The 20934-nt window shown below is 44.2% G+C and overlaps 1 protein-coding gene across 1 annotated transcript; it reads left to right on the top strand.

Annotated features, from left to right (window-relative positions):
• Window positions 1-41: 41 nt before the first annotated feature.
• On the top strand, window positions 42-20928 carry SRRD (SRR1 domain containing; the record flags this gene model as incomplete). Its single annotated transcript, XM_082853428.1, has 7 exons — window positions 42-250; window positions 15838-15878; window positions 17437-17696; window positions 17783-17881; window positions 19570-19724; window positions 20228-20273; window positions 20690-20928. The coding sequence occupies 7 exons, from the start codon at window positions 42-44 to the stop codon at window positions 20909-20911; spliced, it is 1032 nt and encodes a 343-aa protein (XP_082709554.1). The 3' UTR covers window positions 20912-20928.
• Window positions 20929-20934: the final 6 nt, after the last annotated feature.

Here is a 20934-nt window from a genome sequence, read left to right as displayed (position 1 = left end):
GTTCCCGCAGAGCTGGCGCGCGCCGATGACGTCAGAGACCAATGGCGGCGGCGGCGGCGGCGGCGGCGGCGGCGGCGGCGCTGGAAGCCTGGCAGGCGGCGTCTCGTCGGAGAAGGCGCTCGGCGGCTCTGCGTCCGCGGCGTAGGGAGGCGGCGGCGGTGGCGGCTGCGGTGGCGGCGGCGGCCCGGGACCCGGGAGCCCAGCCCGAGGTGGACGGCAGAGACGTGCTTCGTCGCATCCAGGAAGCCAGGTGAGTACGGGCTAGGTCGTGGGTCCGAATCTTCACGTCCGTGGGAACCTCCCCAAGCCCCAGTCTCGCCATCTGTAAAGTGGGAATAACTGCAAACTCTTTAAGGGTTATGGTAGGATTTAACGGAGGTAAAGAGCTCATTACAGACTGGAGCATAGTAAGCGCTCAGTAAAGTTTGTCATTACTCTTATTGCAGTTGTAGCTGCGTGACCTTCGGCAAGGTATGTAATCTTTGTGCCTCAGTTTTCTCATGTGTGAGATGGACGTGGAAATAGTACCTATATAGGCTTGTTTTGAGGATTCAGTGAATTAGTCAATGGTTTACCCTCCCCAACAGTGTCTGGCGTGTGGTACGCGCAGTACCAGTGTTTGGTATTAATATTATGTTAATGTTGGTTATTAGCGGTTTTGCTCACACCGTGGCCGCAACCTGCACACGTGATTGTTATCTTCACGATTATCATCACGCGTTAATTGAGGAGCTGCTCCGTGCCTGGCGCTGGCTTGAGCTCTCTACACACTGTCAGAAGGAACATCTCAGCCATGCTAGGATCCTGGCAGGGCGCCCAGTCTCAGAGAAACATAGGTAATGTGTGGAACCATGTTTCAAACCCATGTCTTCGGTAACTTCAAAACCTGTGCTTAAAAGCTCTCCGTTATTCTGGTTTATCCCACCCCTCCCGCCATCATCGCTCCGTGCCTTGCTGTGTACCTTACATAGTGTTGGGGAGGAAAAGTTTTTCCTCTACCCTTCTAGGTTGTTTTGGCTGGTCTAATAAGAAAATTGACACAAGACAGGTTAACAGGAGGGAAAACCAAATTGCATCAGGAATGTGCAGGAGTCCCATAATAACATGGCACCCAAGAAAGTGGCCAAATCAGGCACCTTTTATATCTTTCAGACAAGGAAACAATTATTTGTTAGAAAACAGAGGGGCTTGGACTTAGGGTAGCAAGTTCATGAAGTAACAAAGTGTGTTTATAAAGCGTTCTTAACCTTGACTCATCTATCTCTGGCGATAAAGATGCCTTCTATTTTCCTGGTATTTGAGGATCCTTTCATATGGGAGATTTATTTCCTGCCTTCAGGGGAACAAAGTAGGGTCAAAGTGTTCTTGCCGTGAATGTTTCTCAAGTAACTATAATTCCAGATAATCAATATGCCACAGTGGCATATTGGGGGGCAGCCTGCCCTGAACCCCATCAATAGCACTTACAACAGTGCCTGACACCCAGGAAGCACTCAATAAATGTTACCTACTTTTGTTATTCAGCATTGTGCCTTTATTTTCAGTCCTTTAAGGGCTCAATCAATAACAGCTTTTGTTAGTGCTTCTTCGGATCAACAGCTGAAGGACCTTCACAACTGAGAGAAATGAGACTAATTTTGTGTATTCCCCTCCCCCAGAATTAGGGCCTAGAGTCAGTGGTGACTGAGCCTGAAAAAAAAAGCATCAGTGACTTTTTCTAGGTTCTCAGGTGATGCCATTGAGAATGAGTGTGCCTCGGGGCTTGGAGATATCTTAAGAGGTGTCCTGACACTGTTATTCCTCTTCAGCTTCTTCAGTATCCCCTGGAACTCCCTGCTTCTCCCTGTAGCCCCAGGTGTGGTGCAGTCCCCATTGCTCTGAGTAGAGAAGAGCCCAGCACTTTACACGCTGTTCTCCTGTGCACACACTCACCAGTTTACAAAGCACTCCCTGTACGTTACAGCCCTCCTTTACCCTCTGGGCAGAACCTGAGGGCAGCCTCTTCAATTCTGTCTCCTCTCTGAGTCCCCTGAACACTGGTTTCTGGCTTGTCGGTTCAAATCCAACAAATTCAGTTTGTTTTTTCTTTCAAATTTTTTTTTTTGTGTGTGTGTGTGTGATGAGAGCTTAAGATCTGTCTTAGCAACTTTCAAGTACACCGTACAGTATTTTTAACTGAAGTCGCGGTGCTGTACATTACATCCCCATGACTGATTTATTTTATAACTAGAAGTTTGTACCTTTGGGACCCCCTTCACCTGTTTCACAGCGCCACCCCCCTCCCGCCCACTCTTAGCAACCACCAGTCTATTCTCTGTATCTGTGAGCTTCATGTGTGTTTGTTATATTCCTCATATAAGTGGGATACAGTATTTGCCTTTCTCTGACTTACTTCACTTAGCATAATGCCCTCAAGGTCCATCCATGTTGTCACAAATGGCAAGATTTCATTCTTTTATGGATGAATAATATTCCACTACATATATATAAGTATAGTATGTGTGTGATATACATATATATATATATATATATAGGTTTCTTTATCCATTCATCCATGATGAACACAAAGGTTGTTGCCACATCTTGGCTATTATAAATAGTGCTGCAGTGAACATGGGGGTGCATGTATATTTTCAAGTCAGTGTTTTCATTTTCTTTGGATAAATACCCAGAAGTGGAATTACTGGCTCAAATGGTAGTTCTGTTTTTAACTTTGTGAGGAACCTCGTACTGTTCTCCATAGTAGCTGCACCAATTGACATTTCCACCAGTGGGGCACCAGGATTCCCCTTTCCTCCACATCCTCACCAACACTTACTATTTCTTGTCTTTTTGATATAGCCGTTCTAACAGGTATGAGGTGGTAACTCATGGTGGTTTTGATTTGCACTTCCCTACTGATTAATTATGTTGAGCATCTTTTCATGAACCTGTTGGCAATCTATATGTCTTCTTTAGAAAAATGTGTATTCAGATCTTCTGCCCATATTTTAATTGGATTGTTTGGGATTTTTTTGGTATTGAGTTGTGTGAATTCTTTATGTTTTGGATATTAACCCCTTATCAGGTATATGATTTGCAAATATTTTCTCCCATTCAGTACGTTACCTTTTCATTTTGTCAATGATTACATTTGCTGTGCAGAAGCTTTTTAGTTTGATGTGGTTCCACTTGTTTATTCTTGCTTTTGTTGCTTTTACTTTTGGTGTCAGATTTTTAAAAATCATCGCCAAAAAAATAAAATTAAAATAAAAAATTAAAAATCATCGCCAATACCTATGTCAAGGAGTTTACTGCCTGTGTTTTCTTCTAAGGGTTTTATGGTTTCAGGTCTTATATTTAAGTCTTAAATCCATTTTGAGTTAAGTTTTGTGTATGGTGTAAGATAGTGGTCTAATTTTACTCATTTTTTGTATGTGGCTGTTGATTTTTCCAAACGCTGTTTATTAAAGAGACTGTCTTTTCCTTTGTATATTCTTGGCTCCTTTGTCATAAATTAATTGACCATAGATGCATGGGTTTTTATCTCTGCTCTCCATTCTGTTCCACTGATCTGTGTGTCTGTTTTTAAGCCAGAACCATACTGTTTTAATTAATATAGCTTTGTAATAGAGTTTGAAATTAGAGAATATGATGCCTCCAGCTTTGTTCTTCTTTCTCAGGATTACTTTGGCTATTTGAGGTCTTTTGTGGTTCCATACAAATTTTAGGATTGTCCTATTTCATTAAAAATGCCATTGAAATTTTGATAGGGATTGCACTGAATCTGTAAATTGCTTTGGGTAGTATGGACATTTTAACAATATTAATTCCAATCCCTGAGCAGGGATAGCTTTCCATTTATTTGTGTCTTCTTCAGTTTCTTAATGTCTTGTAATTTTCAGTGTACAGGTCTTTCACCTCCTTAGCTAAATGTATTCTTAGGTACTTTATTCTTTTTGATGCAATTGTATATGAGATTGTTTTCTTTTTTTTCTGATAAATATTTTTTATTGAAGTATAGTTGATTTACAATGTTGTATTAGTTTCTGCTGTACAGCAAAGTGATTCAGTTATACATATATACACATTCTTTTTCTTAATATTCTTTTCCATTATGGTTTATCATAAGATATTGAATATAGTTCCCTGTGCTATACAGTAGGAACTTGGTGTTTATCCATTCTATATATAAAAGCTTACATCTGCTAACCCCAACCTCCCACTCCAGCCCTCTCCCAACCCTCGTCCCCTTGGCAACCACCAGTCTGTTCTCTATGTCCATAAGTCTGTTTCTGTTTTATAGGTAGGTTCATTTGTGTCATATTTTAGATTCCACATATAAGTGATATCATATGGTATTTGTCTTTCTCTTTCTGACTTGCTTCACTTAGTATGATAATCTCTAGTTGCATCCATGTTGCTGCAAATGGCATTATTTCATTCTTTTTTGTGGCTGAGGAGTATTCCATTGTATATACGCACCACATCTTCTTTATCCATTCATCTGTTGATGGACATTTAGGTTGTTTCCAGGTCTTGGCTATTGTACATAGTGCTGCTATGAACATAGGGGTGCGTGTATCTTTTTGGTTTTGTTTTTTATAAATTTATGTATTTTATTTTTGGCTGTGTTGGGTCTTCGTTGCTGCACACGGGCTTTTCTCTGGTTGTGAAGAGCAGGGGCCACTCTTCATTGCAGTTCACGGGCTTCTCATTGTGGTGGCTTCTCTTGTTGCAGAGCACGGGCTCTAGGCATGCAGGCTTCAGTAGTTGTGGCACGCAGGCTCAGTAGTTGTGGTGCATGGGCTTAGTTGCTCCATGGCATGCGGGATCTTCCCGGACCAGGGCTTGAACCCTTGTCCCCTGCATTGGCAGGCACACTCTTAACCACTGCGCCACCGGGGAAGCCCCCACATGTATCTTTTTGAATTAGAGTTTTGTCCGGATATATGCCCAGGAGTGGGATTGCTGGATCATATGGTAATTATATTCTAAGTTTTCTGAGGAACCTCCATACTGTTTTCCACAGTGGCTGCACCAACTTACTTACCACCAACACACCCACAGTGTAGGAGGGTTGCCTTTTCTCCACATCCTCTCCAGCATTTATTATTTGTAGACTTTTTAATGATGGCCATTCTGACCGCTGTGAGGTGGTACCTCATTGTAGTTTTGATTTGCATTTCTCTAATAATTAGCAATGATGAACATCTTTTCATGTGCCTGTTGGCCATCTGTATTTCTTCTTTGGAGAAATGTCTGTTTAGGTCTTCTGCCCATTTTTTGATTGGGTTGTTTGGCTTTTTGTTGTTGAGTTGTATGAGCTGCTTATATATTTTGGAAATTAAGACCTTGTTGGTTGCATCATTTGCAAATATTTTCTCCCATTCTGTAGGTTGTATTTTCATTTTGTTTATCGTCTCCTTTGCTGTGCAAAAGCTTATAAGTTTGATTAGGTCCCATTTGTTTATTTTTGCTTTTGTTTCTGTTGTCTTGGCAGACTGACCTAAGAAAACATTGGTACAATTTATGTCAGAGAATGTTTTGCCTGTGATATTTTCTAGGAGTTTTATGGTGTCATGTCTTATATTTAAGTCTTTAAGCCATTTTGAGTTTATTTTTGTTTATGGTGAGAGGGTGTGTTCTAACTACATTGATTTACATGCGGCTGTCCAACTTTCCCAACACCATTTGCTGAAGAGACTGCCTTTTCCCATTGTATATTGTTGCCTCCTTTGTCAAATATTAGTTGCCCGTAGGTATGTGGGTTTATTTCTGGGTTCTCTATTCTGGTCCATTGATCCATAGGTCTGTTTTGATTACTGTAACTTTGCAGTATTGTCTGAACTCTTGGAAGGTTATGCCTTCTGCTTTGTTCTTTTTCTTCAGGATTGCTGTGGCAATTCTGGGTCTTTTATGGTTCCATATGAATTTCAGGATTATTTGCCCTAGTTCTGTGAAAAAATATCATGGGTAATTTGATAGGGATGCATTAAATCTGTAGATTGCTTTGGGTAGTATGGCCATTTTAGCAGTATTCTTCCAATCCAAGAGCATGGGATATCTTTCCATTTCTTTGAGTCATCTTCAGTTTCCTTTATTAATGTTTTATTGTTCTTAGCGTATAAGTCTTTTACCTCCTTGGTCAGGTTTATTCCTAAGTATTTTATTTTTGGGGGTGCGATTTTAAAAGGTGTTTTTTTTTTTCATTCCCTTTCTGAATTTCATTGTTGGTGTAAAGAGATGCAGCCAATTTCTGTATATTAATCACGTATCCTGCTACCTTGTTGAATTCGTTTATCAGGTCTCGTAGTTTTTCTATGGAGTCTTTAGGGTTTTCTATATATAGTGTCATATCATCTGCATATAATGACAATTTTACCTCTTCCTTTCCAATTTGGATACCTTTTATTTCTTTTTCATGTCTGATTCCTGTGACCAGGACTTCCAATACTGTGTTAAATAGAAAAGGTGAGAGTGGGCATCCTTGTCTTCTTCCGGATTTTAGCTGGAAGGCTTTCAGCTTTTCACCGTTTAATATTATATTGGCTGGGGGTTTGTCATAACTAGCTTTTATTATATTGAGATGTGTTCCCTCTATACATACCCACTTTAGTAAGAGTTTTTTTCATGAATGGATATTGAATTTTGTCAAATGCTTTTTCTGTGTTTATTGAGATGATCATGTGGTTTTTATCTTTTCTTTTTGTTTATGTGGTGTATCACATTGATTGATTTGCATATGTTGAACCATCCTCGTGAACTTGGGATGAACCTCACTTGGTTGTGGTGTATGATCTTTTTTTTTAGTTAACTAATTTTATTTATTTGTTTATTTATTTATTTATTGGCTGTGTTGGGTTTTTGTTGCTGCGCGTGGGCTTTCTTTAGTTGCGGCGAGCAGGAGCTACTCTTCGTTGCAGTGCGTGGGCTTCTCATTGCGGTGGCTTCTCTTGTTGCAGAGCACGGGCTCTCGGCACGCGGGCTTCAGTAGTTGTGGCTCGTGGGCTCAGTAGTTGTGGCTTGAAGGCTCTAAAGCACAGGCTCAGTAGTTGTGGCACACGGGCTTAGTTGCTCTGCAGCATGTGGGATCTTCCCAGACCAGGGCTTGAACCCGTGTCCCCTGCCTTGGCAGGCGGATTCTTAACCACTGCGCCACCAGTGAAGCCCATCTTTTTTATGTGTTGTTGGATTCAGTTTGCTAATATTTTGTTGAGAATTTTTGCATCTATATTCATCAAAGATACTGGTCTGTCATTTTCTTTTTTTGGTGGTGTCTTTGTCTGGTTTTGGTATCAGAGTGATGGTGGGTTCATCAAATGTCTTTGGGAGTTTTCCCTCCTCTTCATTTTTTTTGGAAGAGTTTGAGAAGGATTGGTATAAGTTCTTCTTTGTATGTTTGGTAGAATTCACCTGTGAAGCCATGTGGTCCTGGATTTTGTTTGTAGGGAGTTTTAAAATTACAGATTCTATTTCACATCTAGTGATCAGTCTGTTCAAATTATCTATTTCTTCTTGATTCAGTTCTGGTGGGCTCCATGTTTCTGGAAACTTATCCATTTCTTTAGGTTGTCGAATTTGTCGGCGTATAATTGTTCATAGTATTCCCTTATGGTTTTTTGTATTTCTGCCATATCAGTTGTTATGTCTTGTTTTTCATTTCTTATTTTGTTGATTTGTGTTCTCTCTCTTTTCTTCTTGTTGAGCCTGGCCAGAGGTTTGTCAGTCTTATTTATCCTTTCAAAGAACCAGTTCTTGGTTTTACTGAGTTTTTCTAATCTCTATTTTATTTATTTCCTCTCTGATCTTTATTATTTCCTTCCTTCTGCTGATTTTAGGTTTTGTTTGTTCTTTTTATAATTCTTTTAGGTTGTAGGTTAGGTTGTTTATTTGAGATTTTTCTTGTTTTTTGAGGAAGGCCTGTATCTCTATGAACTTCCCTCTAAGAACTGCTTTTGCTGCATCACATAGATTTTGTATGGTTGTGTTTTCATTTTCATTTGTCTCAAGGTATTTTTAAATTTCTTCTTTGATTTCATCATTGACCTCTTGGTTTTTTAGTAGTACGTTGTTTCGTCTCCATGTAATCATTTTATCCTCATTTCTTTTTCTGTGGTTAATTTCCAGTTTCATGCTTTTGTGGTCAGAAAAGATGCTTGACATAATTTCTGCACCGTTAAATTTGTTGAGGCTTGTTTTGTGCCCTAGTATGTGGTCGATCCTAGAGAATGTTCCATGTGCAATTGAAAAGAATGTGTATTCTGGGGTTTTTTTGGATGTAATGTCCTCAAAATATCAATTAAGTCTAAAATTTTCTATGTTTAGGATCTCTGTTGCCTTGATTTTCTGTGTAGAAGATCTGTCCATTGATGTGAGTGAGGTGTTAAAGTCTCCTACTATTATTGTATTACTGTCAGTTTCTCCCTTTATGTCTGTTAGTATTTGTTTTATGTATTTGGGTGTGCCTATGTTAGGTGCATATATGTTGATGAGTTTAAAATCCTTTTCTTGTATTGATCCTTTTATCATTATATAGTGTCCTTCTTTATCTTTCTTTATGGCCTTTGTTTTAAAGTCTGTTTTGTCTGATATGAGTATTGCAACCTCTGCTTTTCAACCTGTGTGTGTCCTTTGCCCTGAAGTGGGTCTCTCTTGTAGGCAGCATATTATAGGCTCTTTTTTTAAAAAATCCAGTCTGCCACTCTGTCTTTTGTTTGGAGCATTTAGTCCATTGACATTTAAGATAATTATTGATAGATATGTATTTATTGCCATTTTAAACCTTGTTTTCCCATTGATTTTATGTTTCTTCTTTGTCCTTTTCATTTTTCCTTTTATGGCTTGGTGATATTCTTTTGTATTATGTTTATGTTCTCTTCTTTTTGGTTTTTGTGAATCTATTGTATGTTTTTGATTTGTGGTTACCCTGTTTTTCATGTATGTTACCCCCTTCCTATATCTACTTGTCTTAGACTGGTACTCATATAGGCTCAAACACTTTCTAAGGAAAAAAAATCAGCATTTTCTTACTCTTCTTCCCCGCATTTTATGATTTTGATGTCCTCTATTACATCTTCACGTTCATCCTTTTGCTGTTCACTGTGGTTATCATCACTGTCACAGAAATTTTTTGATTTTTTTTTTAATCTGTGTACTGTCTTATTTAAGTGATTTACTTTCCCATTGTGATTTTTTTCTTTCCTATATATTCTTACTTCTTTTCTATTTAGGGAAGACCTTTCAATATTTCCTTTAGGATAGGTTTAGTATTGCTGTATTCTTTTAGTTTTTGCTTGTCTGAGAAATTCTGTATCTCTCCTTCTGTTCTAAATGATAATCTTGCTGGGTGGAGTATCCTAGGTTGCAGATTTTTCCCTTTCAGGACTTTGAATGTATCTTGCCGCTTCCTTCTGGCCTGCAGCATTTCTGTAGAGAAATTGACTGATAGCCTTATGGGGTTCCCTTGTAATTAACTCTTTGTTTTTCTCTTGCTGCCTTTAGAATCCTCTCTTTCTCTTTAACTTTTTTCCATTTTTATTATATGTCTTGGTGTAGGTCTGTCTGGGTTTATCTTGTTTGGGACCCTCTGTGCTTCCTGTACCTGGATATCTGTTTCCTTCTTTGTTTTTTTAAATTTATTTATTATTTATTTATTTTTGGCTGTGTTGGGTCTTCGTTGCTGCGTGTGGGTGGGCTTTCTCTAGTTGTGGTGCACGGGCTTCTCATTGTCACGGCTTCTCTTGTTGCAGAGCACGGGCTCTAGGCACAGGCTTAGTAGTCATGGCACGTGGGCTCAGCAGCTGTGGCTTGCAGGCTCTAGAGCGCAGGCTCAGTAGTTGTGGTGCACAGGCTTAGCTGCTCCACGGCATGTGGGATCTTCCTGGACCAGGGCTTGAACCTGTGTTCCCTGCATTGGCAGGCGGATTCTTACCCACTGCGCCACCAGGGAAGCCCCTGTTTCCTCCTTTAGGTTTGGGAAGTTTTCAGCCGTAATTTCTTCGAATTCATTTTCGATCCCCTTGTCTCTTTCTTCCCCTTCTGGAATCCCTGTTATGCATGCTGTATATTATCCTGTAGGTCTCTTATGTTGCTTTCATTTTTTTTTTCATTTGGCTTTCTGTCTGTTGTGCTGATTGGGTGATTTCCATTATTTTGTCTTCAAGGTCACTTATTCGTTCTTCTGCATTATTCGTTCTGCCGTTCATTGCCTTTCGGTCAGCTTTCGTATCTGTAAATGAGTTTTCTAATTTTTCTTGGTTCCCCTTTATAGTTTTACAGTACTCTACATTTCTGTCAATAGCCTTTCTTAATTCCTTCAGTATTTTCATTATCTCATTTTTGAAATAGGTATCTATTAGACTGAAGAGGTCTGTTTCATTGTTCTTTCAGGGGAATTCTCTTGGTCTTTTAACTGGGAGCTGTTCCTCTGCTTCTTCATTTTACTTACATTTCTCTTACTCTGAGTTTAGGAGAAGCAGTGTCTGCTGTGGTCTTGGAGGGCTATTTATATGTGGAGGCGTCCCTGTGTAGCTTGTGGGTGTTAATATATTTGGTGCAAGGGTTGCTTTTAGTGTGGATGCTTGTCGCCTCTCTCTTCAGCGTGTGCTGGGCATTGTCCCCTTGATAGGGGTGTGCAGATGTGTGGTGGCTGATGCCCAGTCCTGGGGTTCTTGGTGGCAGTGTTGGCTTAGGCGCACCCCCCGAGCACACAGTGGGAGCGGAGGCGGCTCTCAACCGCTCCTGGCATCTGGGTGGGTGGCAGCGGCAGCTCACGACTGCCCCTGGAACCCATGCAGTGTCCTGCCCTCTGTGAACGCGCACACAGGGAAAAAGGCTACAGTGGTGCGTCCCGCCTCTCCCCTGTCACACCCCCCAAACAATGTCACCTGGCCGCTAAGGTGGTCTGGGCTTCCTCTGCATACACCCTCAGTTGTGGTCACACAGATTCCAGTCCCTCACGCCCCCGCCCCGAGCTTTTTTCCACACAGCCACGCCCAGCCCTCTCTCAGGGTCTGATTGAAGCCCAGGTTCCCGAACCCAGCCCTTGCCTGTGCCGGCGGATGCACATCTCAGGCTGGGGAGTGCAGGGCAACGGCACTGACCGTCTGTGAAGTCCTCTGTCTGCCACAAACCAGCTGCTGTGTTCTCCCCAAGGCTCTGAAGCTCTCTGTCTGTCCTGGCCAATCTCCCGACCGGTGAGGGGGCTTCCCAGGGCGTAGAAACCTTTCCTCATTCACAGCTCCTTTCCAGGGGCACAGGTTCTGTCCTGATTCCTTTCTCACTTTCTTTTTTTTTTCCTTTCGTCCTACCTGGTTACATGGAGATTTTCTTGCTCTTTTAGCAGTCTGAGGTCTTCTGCCAGCGTTCAGTAGATATTCTGTGAGAATTATTCCTCACGTAGATGTATTTTTTGTGTGTGTGTACTGTGTTTGGTCTTCATTGCTGCGTGCGGGCTTTCCCTAGTTGCGGCGAGCGGGGGCTACTCTTCGTTGCGGTGCGTGGGCTTCTCATTGCAGTGGCTTCTCTTGTTGTGGAGCACGGGCTCTAGGCACGCGGGCTTCAGTAGTTGCCAACCCACCTGATCTTAAAAGGGCACTGGCCTCCCTGTCTTCCCCATTGGTCCTGGGAATCCTTAACTTCCAGGAAAGCCAGTGGGTCTCCAGTCACCTTTAGGACCTGGTGGACCTATTGGACCTGGAATGCCTCGTGGACCACCACCTCTAGTGGGACCTCTCTCTCCTTTTTCACCTGAGGGTCCAGGAGGACCTTGAATTAAAGTGATATTTTTCAATGTCTGAGAATGTTCCCAATCTTTTAGCCTGAAATCATTAGTGATATTATTCAGTAGTTTCACTTCTCCTTTTATTTCCTGTTCCAAATGCACTTTTTTTCCCCCAGAGACATAATCTCTGCTTATGCATTATACACATGCTCCTTTAGCTTACGCATCTCCTGCTACTATTCTGATGATAGGTGCAAGGACTGCAAACACAAGGAGATAAAGGGCAATCAATGCAGCTTTGAAAGGTTTAGTTTCTCTTGAAGGGCAAGGCCATTTTTAGGATTCAGAGGAAGCAAAGCTGCCATTGAGCAAGCATCAGACTTCACAAATTCTGAGCAGCTCTCGGTGTCCTCCTGTTGATGGGGAAAGCCAGAGCCATGAACTGGTGAGGACGCTTATGATCATTTTGATGAATTCCTGGAAGCTGAGTGAGGACTAGTGTGAGAGTCTCTGAGAGCCTTCTGGGGGCTGCAGTCCTAGGGGCACCCCCAAACTTTCCTGGGCTTTACCTGCAGGAACCCAACCAGGGTCTTACAGTGAAGAGCCAAGAAAAATCACCCGGTGCCTCTGGCAGAGGGAGGGGAAAACTAACCATTTAAAATACATCCAGAGCATTCTTCATGACAAAGGCTCGCTCTCCAGTGCAAAAGCCATATGTATATAGCCTTTATTATGTTATGTTCCCTCTATACCTGCTCTGTTCAGAGTGTTTATCATAAATGGAGGTTGAATTTTGTCAGATGCTTTTTCTGCACCTATTGATAAGATCATGTGATTTTTATCCTTTATTTTGTTAATGTGATGTATTACGTTGACTGATATGCAGATGTTGAGCCAACCTTGCATCCCTGGAATATTAGATCCCACTTAATCATGGTGTATGATCCTTTTAATATATTTTTGAATTCGGTTTGCTAATTTTTTAAAAAGATTTATTAATTTATTTTTTGGCTGCATTGGGTCTTAGTTGCGGCACACAGGATCTTCGTTAAGGCACGCAAGACCTTTCGTTGTGGTGTGCAGGCCCTTCGTTGTGTGTGGGTTTTGTCTCTCTAGTTGTGGCTCGCGGGCTCCAAAGCACAGGGGCTCTGTAGTTTGCAGCACGCGGGCTCTAGTTGAGGTGTGCCAGTTCAGTAGTTGTGGCGCACGGGCCCAGTTGCACCACGGCACGTGGGATCTTAGTTCCTTGACCAGGGAATGAGTCCCCTGCATTGTAAGGCGGATTCTCTATCACTGGACCACCAGGGAAGTCCCTGGTTTGCTAATATTTTTGATGAGCATTTTTGTATCTATGTTCGTCAGGAGTATTGGCCTGTAATTTCCTTTCCTTATGGCATCCTTGTCTGGTTTTGCTAGGGTTATGCTAGCCTTATAAAATGAGTTTGGAAGTGTTCCCTCCTCCTCTATTTTTGGAAGAGTTTGAGAAAGATCAGTATTAATTCTTCTCTGAATATTTGGTAGAATTCACCAGTGAAGCTATTTGGTCCTGGACTTTTGTTTGTTGGGAGTTTTTTTTTTTTTTAGCGGTACGCAGGTCTCTCTCACTGTTGTGGCCTCTCCCGTTGCAGAGCACAGGCTCCGGACGTGCAGGCTCAGCGACCATGGCTCACGGGCCCAGCCGCTCCGCGGCATGTGGGATCTTCCCGGACTGGGGCACGAACCCATGTCCCCTGCATCGGCCGGCGGACTCTTAACCACTGCGTCACCAGGGAAGCCCTGTTGGGAGTTTTTTGTTGTTGTTGTTGTTTTTGTGGTACACGGGCCTCTCACTGCTGTGGCCTCTCCCATTGCGGAGCACAGGCTCCGGACGTGCAGGGCCAGCGGCCACGGCCCACGGGCCCAGTCGCTCCACGGCATGTGGGATCCTCCCGGACCGGGGCACAAACCCGTGTCCCCTGCATCGGCAGGTGGACTCTCAACCACTGCGCCACCAGGGAAGCCCGGGAGTTTTTTGATTACTGATTCAACCTCCTTACTAGTAATCAGTCTGTTCAGGTTTTCTATTTCTTCATGATTCAGTCTTGGAAGGTTATATATTTCTAGGAATTTATCCATTTCTTCTGGGTCGTCCAGTTTGTTGGCATGTAATTGTTCCGAGTGGTCTTTATGATCCTTTATATTTCTATGGTATCAGTTGTTATATGTCTTCTCTTTCATTTCTATGGTATCAGTTGTTATGTCTCCTCTTTCACGATCTTCCTGGACCAGCCCTGTTGTTTTTTTTTCTTGGTGAGTCTAGCTAACGGTATGTCAATTTTTATCTTTTCAAAGAACCAGCTCTTGGGCTTCCCTGGTGGCGCAGTGGTTGAGGGTCCACCTGCTGATGCAGGGGACACGGGTTCGTGCCCCGGTCTGGGAAGATCCCACATGCTGTGGAGCGGCTAGGCCCGTGAGCCATGGCCACTGAGCCTGTGCATCCGGAGCCTGTGCTCCGCAACAGGAGAGGCCACAACAGTGAGAGGCCCACGTACCGCAAAAAAAAAAAAAAAACAGCTCTTAGTTTTATTTATCTTCTCTATTGTCTTTTTAGTCTTTATTTCCTTCATTTCTGCTCTGATCTTTTTTTTAATATAAATTTATTTCATTTATTTATTTTTGGCTGAACTGGGTCTTTGTTGCTGCGCGCGGGCTTTCTCTAGTTGCAGACAGCGGGGGCTACTCTTCGTTGTGGTGTGCAGGCTTCTCATTGCGGTGGCTTCTCTTGCTGCGAAGCACGGGCTCTATGCATGTGGGCTTCAGTAGTTGTGTCGCATGGGCTCAGTAGTTGTGGCACATGGGCTCAGTAGTTGTGGCACATGGGCTCAGTAGTTGTGGCACACAGGCTTAGTTGCTCCGCGGCACGTGGGATCTTCCCGGACCAGGGCTTGAACCCGTATCCCCTGCATTGGCAAGCGGATTCTTTTTTTTTTAATAAATGTATGTATTTATTCATTTAATTTTTGGCTGCATTAGGTCTTAGCTGCTGCACGCGGGCTTCCTCTAGTTGCAGTGAGGGGGGGCTACTCTTTGTTGCGGGGCACAGGCTTTTCATTGTGGTGGCTTCTCTTGTTGCAGAGCACAGGCTCTAGGTGCGCGGGCTTCAGTAGTTGTGGCTCGTGGGCTCTAGAGCGCAGGCTCAGTAGTTGTGGCACACGGGCTTAGTTGCTCCGTGGCATGTGGGATCTTCCCAGACCAGGGCTCGAACCCGTGTCCCCTGCATTGGCAGGTGGATTCTTAATCACTGCACCACCAGGGAAGTCCCAAGGCTTTTCTTGTTTCTTGAGGAAGCCACTTATCACTATGAACATCCTTCTTAGAATAGCTTTTGCTGCGTCCCATAAATTTTGGTATGTCTCTGTTTTAAAGTCTATCTTGTCTTAGAAGTATAGCTCTCCCGCTTTCTGTTGGTTTATGTTTGCATGGAATATCTTTTCTTAGTCCTTCATTTTCAGTCTGTGTGTCCTTATGTCAGAAATGATTCTCTTGTAGGTATGGGTCCTGTGTTTTAATCCATTTACCAACTCTATGTCTTTTGATTGGAGAATTCATTCATTTCATTTAAATTAATTATTGACTGTGTTTTGCTCTGATTTGTGGAAAACAGTTGACTTTAAAGAAAGCCTAGACACTTGGTTTTGTCCCTTCTTTTACTTTCACCTTGGAATTATTTGTAATAACAAAGGCCATTTATTGGGTACCTGCTCTGTACGAGGCACTGTGTTGAGTGTTAACCCATTTCACTCCTACCGATGGGTACGGTTCTTATCCCTATTTTAGAGATGAGGAAACTAAAGTTCAGAGAGGCTAAATCTCTGCATCTAACCACCAATTGTGGAGCTGCACCTGTGTGCCAAGACCCAGACCAACATGTCCCCAGGGGTCGGGGGCCTCCTCCAGGAAGCCCTCTCTCCTGCCATCTCTGAGCCCCAGCAGCTCTGCTCTGGCCATATTCACCTGGTACCCTCCTTCAGTCTCACAGGTGGACTCTGTGTCTGAGGGTGCTCCACCATCCTCACATCCCAGCCAGGAGGAAGGTCCCTGTTAGGGCAGCCCTGAAAGGGATGAGAGATGACCACGCCATTTTTTCTCAACAGGGAGGACCTGCTTATCTCTGATTTCTGGAGTTCAGCACTAGGTGGGTACCATCTGGCTCAGGCTGGAGGCGGTCAGGGTGGGAGGAGGGCCTGGATGTGGGCAAAGCAAGGAATCCAGCTCTCATTGGATGATGTTTTGCTTCACAGAGTGGCGTGCATGCTGGGTTCTAATTCTGACTTCCCCCTTACAACTGTGTGTCTTTTGGCACTTAACTCGGGTCCTCAGTTTCTTTATCTGTGGAATGGACATGAAAATGTGCATATCCTATAGTGTAATTTTGAATATTAAATGAGGCATTCCGTAAAGTGCTTACGACAGTGTGTGCCTGCTGCACAGGAGGCAGTAACTGTTAGTTGTCATTATCAGTGTTGTTGAAATTTATATTTATCCTGCTCTTCCCCTGACTTTACATTGTAGACCCCACCCGCTGCTGTTATACTCTCTTCCTAAACATAATCTGTGGCAACATAAATATTAATACACAACGTGAACATACCATAGTTGTAATTTTTATTGAGGGACACTTAGTTTCCTTTTTTGTTGTTTTTTTAAAATTTATTGTACATAATTTTTCCTTTTTTAAACAGTAATCAAAACTTAAAAATGTTTTTAATTAAAAGAATTTTCTTAGCCGCACCATGCAGCATGTGGGATCTCAGTTCCCCAACCAGGGATCAAACCCCTGCCCCCTGCGGTGGAAGTGCAGAGTCTTAACCACTGGACCACCAGGGAATTCCCAATATACATAAATTTTCAATGAGCACCCTTATGCATAAAGCTTTTACCGAATTTAGGGTAATCTTCTTAGTATATATTCCCAGAGGTGGAAGTGATCAACTTGATATCCACCGTCAAGTTGTTTTCCAAAAAAAGCTTTTACTGATTCTTTGACCAGCATGGATGAAAAGAGCCAGCTTTTCGTGCAACCTTTCCTAGCCTGGGTCTTATTTAAAGGTATCTTTGCTGATAAGTCAAAACTGGTATCTTACTATGGGAATATAGGGCTGTTTGCTTTTTGTTTTGTTCTACGTACAGATTTGTTCTGCTAAATTCAGTACCAGTGTAAGAGGAGAGACAAGAGAACTCACCACTCTGTGAAAGGCTTTAGACAGAGTATTTTTCATTACTGTCTAGAAGCCCCAGCCTACCTTTTTTTCTTTTAGTTTTTTACACATTAAATATTCTTATTCCCAGTTATTTATAGTGTCATTCTGAGAGCTCTGCTCCTCTATTCTTTTTTATTGTTAAAAAAAGTAGGTATTTCAGACCATCACTTGCATTTACCTGGTTGCCTCTTATTAAATTAGAATGAGTTGACAATGAGCGTTAGATGGAAACCGTGCCCATGAATGAAACCTGAGTTTTGCTTGAAACATTCTTTTCAGTTGTGGGCTGTGGGCAGCCAGGGAGCGGACAGCCATCAGTTCTGGGTGGGTGTGGCAGCATGTCCCGGGCACGTTTGGGAGCGAGGCCAGCAGCCCTTTTCTCTGAGGAGCTGAAGCCTTTTCAAGCCTGCTCCTCTTCTCCCTGGGTCCATGGAGGATTCGGTTCTCAGGGTCAGAGCGTGCCCTCTGACTGTACTGGGCCTGCTCTTTCAGAAACCATCAACAGGTGTCTTAGGAAATATCTGGAACAGCTGAAGGCCCCTGCGGGGCCTCTTTCAGAAGCCCTTGGAAACCTGCATCTCGACTCATCACCAGGTGAGTCAGATGTGGCCCCTGGCTCCGTCCCAGAAGAGACCCCAGTCACAGGATCCTGCCATTTGAAGTGTGTGTGTTACGGCGTTGGGAACTTCGCCACCTGCATCATAGCTAGAAACCAGCTCGCATTTTTGCTTCTCTTTCTGGAAGAGTGCCAGGTAAATTTTGGTATCCTTTCTTATTGTCTCCTTCCTTGGTCTTGTGCACACAGATGTTGACTAAGCCACTCATTTGCCCTCTGCAGATCCCCAGAAGTCACTGCTGGGTGTATGACCCTCTGTTTAGCCAGCTGGAAATTGCGGTTCTTAGCACCCTTGGTGTGGTTGTTCTCAGTGAGAACGAGGTACGTGGTTTAAGAGAGGGGAGCAGGGAGGGCTGGGCAGCTGCTCACCAAGCTGACCCCGGGCCCTGTCCCGGGGCGCCAGGCTCTGTGACTAGCGGTGCCTCCTCCCCAGGGCGTCCGTGTGTGGCTGGTCTGTTACCCCATTTGGACCTATGTTGTGCCTGTCAGAAGAAAAAAAATCACACAATGGCACAAACACGTTAGGTTTGCAAAATTCTCGTTAAGAATTGTGTCCCAATTTTATGCTTAGTTGGTATTTACTGTTGCTGCAGGAGAATAGAGGGCACAGTCTCCGCACCTCAAACGAGGTCCTTCCGGTTGGAACGTGCCCTGTCCTGGGGGAGGGAGGCCGTAGACCAGTCACACGCATAGCACCTGGCTGAGGGTTACGGCTAAGTCCTTGGCCTACCCTGCACCCCCTAAAAAGGCTGGGATTCAGATTTCTGAGACCTCTGGAAAAAACATCACTGCAAAAGCCAAGGGCTGGAGCGACTCCACGCAGGTACCCCTACATTTAGTCAGGCGTTGTCTTGGGGATCACAGAATCATCATTTTGTTCCTCTTGGTTCTGAAACCGCCATCTCATTGCTTATTATGAAACATGAAAATTAGGCCCAGCTGAGAGGAGAGTCAGTCTCTGATGTTGGCGGGGTCCTAAAACACTGCGGTTCAGCTCAAGTCATCCCGAGCTCTGAGTGCCTGCTCTGTGCAAGGCAGGGAGCTCTGGGGAGCCCAAGGGCGGTGGGCGCTGTTCTCCGCCACTGCAGGGCACGTGGCTGTGAACAGGCGCATGACAAGTGGACAGCGAGCAGAGCCACGCCTGGGAACTGAGACGGAGGACACCTGTGCTCTTCCGGGGGTCCAGGAAGCCTTCCTGGGTCTGAGCTGGGATTTGAAGGTCTCCCAGGAGTTTGCTGAGAGCCAGGACTGCAGGCAGCCTGGGCGGAGCCGCTGCTCAGGAACCACGGCCAGTGTGTCATGGGCCGGGGAAGCTGCAGGGAGAGAAGAGAGGCCTAGGGTCGCCGGCGCCAGACAGCAAGGGCCAGGGGGCTTGTTCCCACCCGAGAGGTGGCAGAGATGGCATAGAGCAGAGGTTCTTCAGAGGCGGTGACTGGACCCCCCAGGGCACGTTTGAAAAGGACTGAGTTACGATAGGGATCTGCAGAAAGTGACTCAGGAAAACACAAGTACCTGAGGGACAGTGACCTCTGCTGTCCCTCCTGCCCTGCTGTCACGGACCCAAGCTGTCCCTTCATTAGTCCAGAGCCTTCTGCGTTCATGGGACACGCATTTGTTAAGTAAACGCGAGTTCTTTCTGGACTTCATTTCTTGACTTGTAGTCCCGTATAATCCTATAGATTTCACATGCACTACTTATGTAACTGTTCCACAAGAGAGTGTAGTAGTTTGTTTCCATTTGATGCTTCAGTTCGCCTTCCCCTCAGCTCATCATTTGTCCAGCTACACTGACCTGTAGTGACATGTAACGTGTAAGTTGAACGTGCACTAGTTGATTTGATGCATTTTTTTGGTAAGATGATTGCAAGCAAGCTAACACATCCTTCAGCACCACACAGAATTATTCATTTTTTGGTGGTGAGAACTCACAGCTCATTATCACTCTGCCCATCCCTCTCCCTCACCTTGTTGTAAGAAGTGTGTTTACACCTGTGCACGTTGTACCCCAGGAAGGAAAACGGAGTGTGTACGGCGAGCCCACCGTCTTTTACATGCTCCACTGTGGGACGGCGCTCTACAACAACCTTCTGTGGAGGAACTGGTCCATAGATGCCCTTTCCAAGATGGTCATCATTGGGAACAGTTTCAGAGGACTCGAGGAAAGGTAAGCCTGGGAACGCCGAGGTGCCACCAGGCCCTGAGGTGAACCCATTCCTCAGACTGACCTGCAAGCAGGAAACATTTCACACTTGGAAAGGCTTTTCCATGGGAACCTGGACAGGGGGGTTGGAGCTGGGAGACGTCAGCCCCGAGTCAAGCTGGGAAGCAAGTTAAGGAGTCTTTCTGCCAATAATTCCTCCCTTCCCTTAGGACAGGCAGAAACGGCTTTTTAAAATGGGGGAAAAAACATTTGAGTTCTCGTCTTACAGCTGCATAACATCCTCTTCCTGCTTCACGATGCCTCGGTGTCTGCTGTCATTTTCCCCTGATGAAATGGGCAGTGACTGGGGCGTTCACACCTTCTACTAAATATTTAACCTACTCTGCATCCCACATTTTTAAAAGATTTTTTGATCTATTTCAGTCACCTTGCCCTTCTGTGTCTTAGGTTGAATGAAACCACTCTCAAACCACCTAATCAGATTTTTAAAAAAATTTTTGTTCTAGGTTGTTGACAAGGATTCTGCAGAAACATTATCCGTATGTTGCAAAGGTATGTGCCTGAGTGAAGGGGCTGGGGTGGGACATCATACATACCTCTCCATTACCCTGGAGAATTCTGCCTTCACCTGTAGCAGCGGGAGCTCCCATGGGGCTAACCGAAGGCGGCACAGCGAGGTTACAGCACCGTCAGCTCTCGCGAGGGGTCTGTGTTCCAGAAAGCTAGGACGTTTTAGTGCATCGCTTCATTTTTTTCTTAATTATTTCCTCTATTCTTAGTATCTGGTCTGCAGTAGGCACTGCCCTTGGGGCTTCCAACTCATTGCACAAAGCACTTAAAATACCTTACTCCTTATTTTTTAAAAAAAGGGAGGTGGGGGCGAATAGTAAAACGGGACTCTAACCCAGGAGGGTGGGCCTTACTGGGACTCTCAAGGTTTTGTTTTACTTTCGAATTTTCCTGCTCAGATTTTGAAAGGACGGGAGGAGCTGGCATTCCCTCAGACTTCACAGTACACGGACGTATTTAATGACACCTCCGTCCACTGGTTTCCTGTACAAAAGCTAACACAACTCTCCACGGACACTTGGGCCTTCCGGGAAGAACCGGATTACCAGGACTGTGAGGGTCTCGAGATCATCAGGAACAAGACAGAAGACCCTTCAGCCACTGACTTGAACCCACTGTGATGTGTCGCCACGGAGGGACTGCA

Source organism: Leucopleurus acutus (assembly GCF_964270905.1).
Source record: "Leucopleurus acutus genome assembly, chromosome: 13".
NCBI lineage: Eukaryota > Metazoa > Chordata > Mammalia > Artiodactyla > Delphinidae > Leucopleurus > Leucopleurus acutus.
This window is presented reverse-complemented; position numbering and strand designations above follow the sequence as displayed.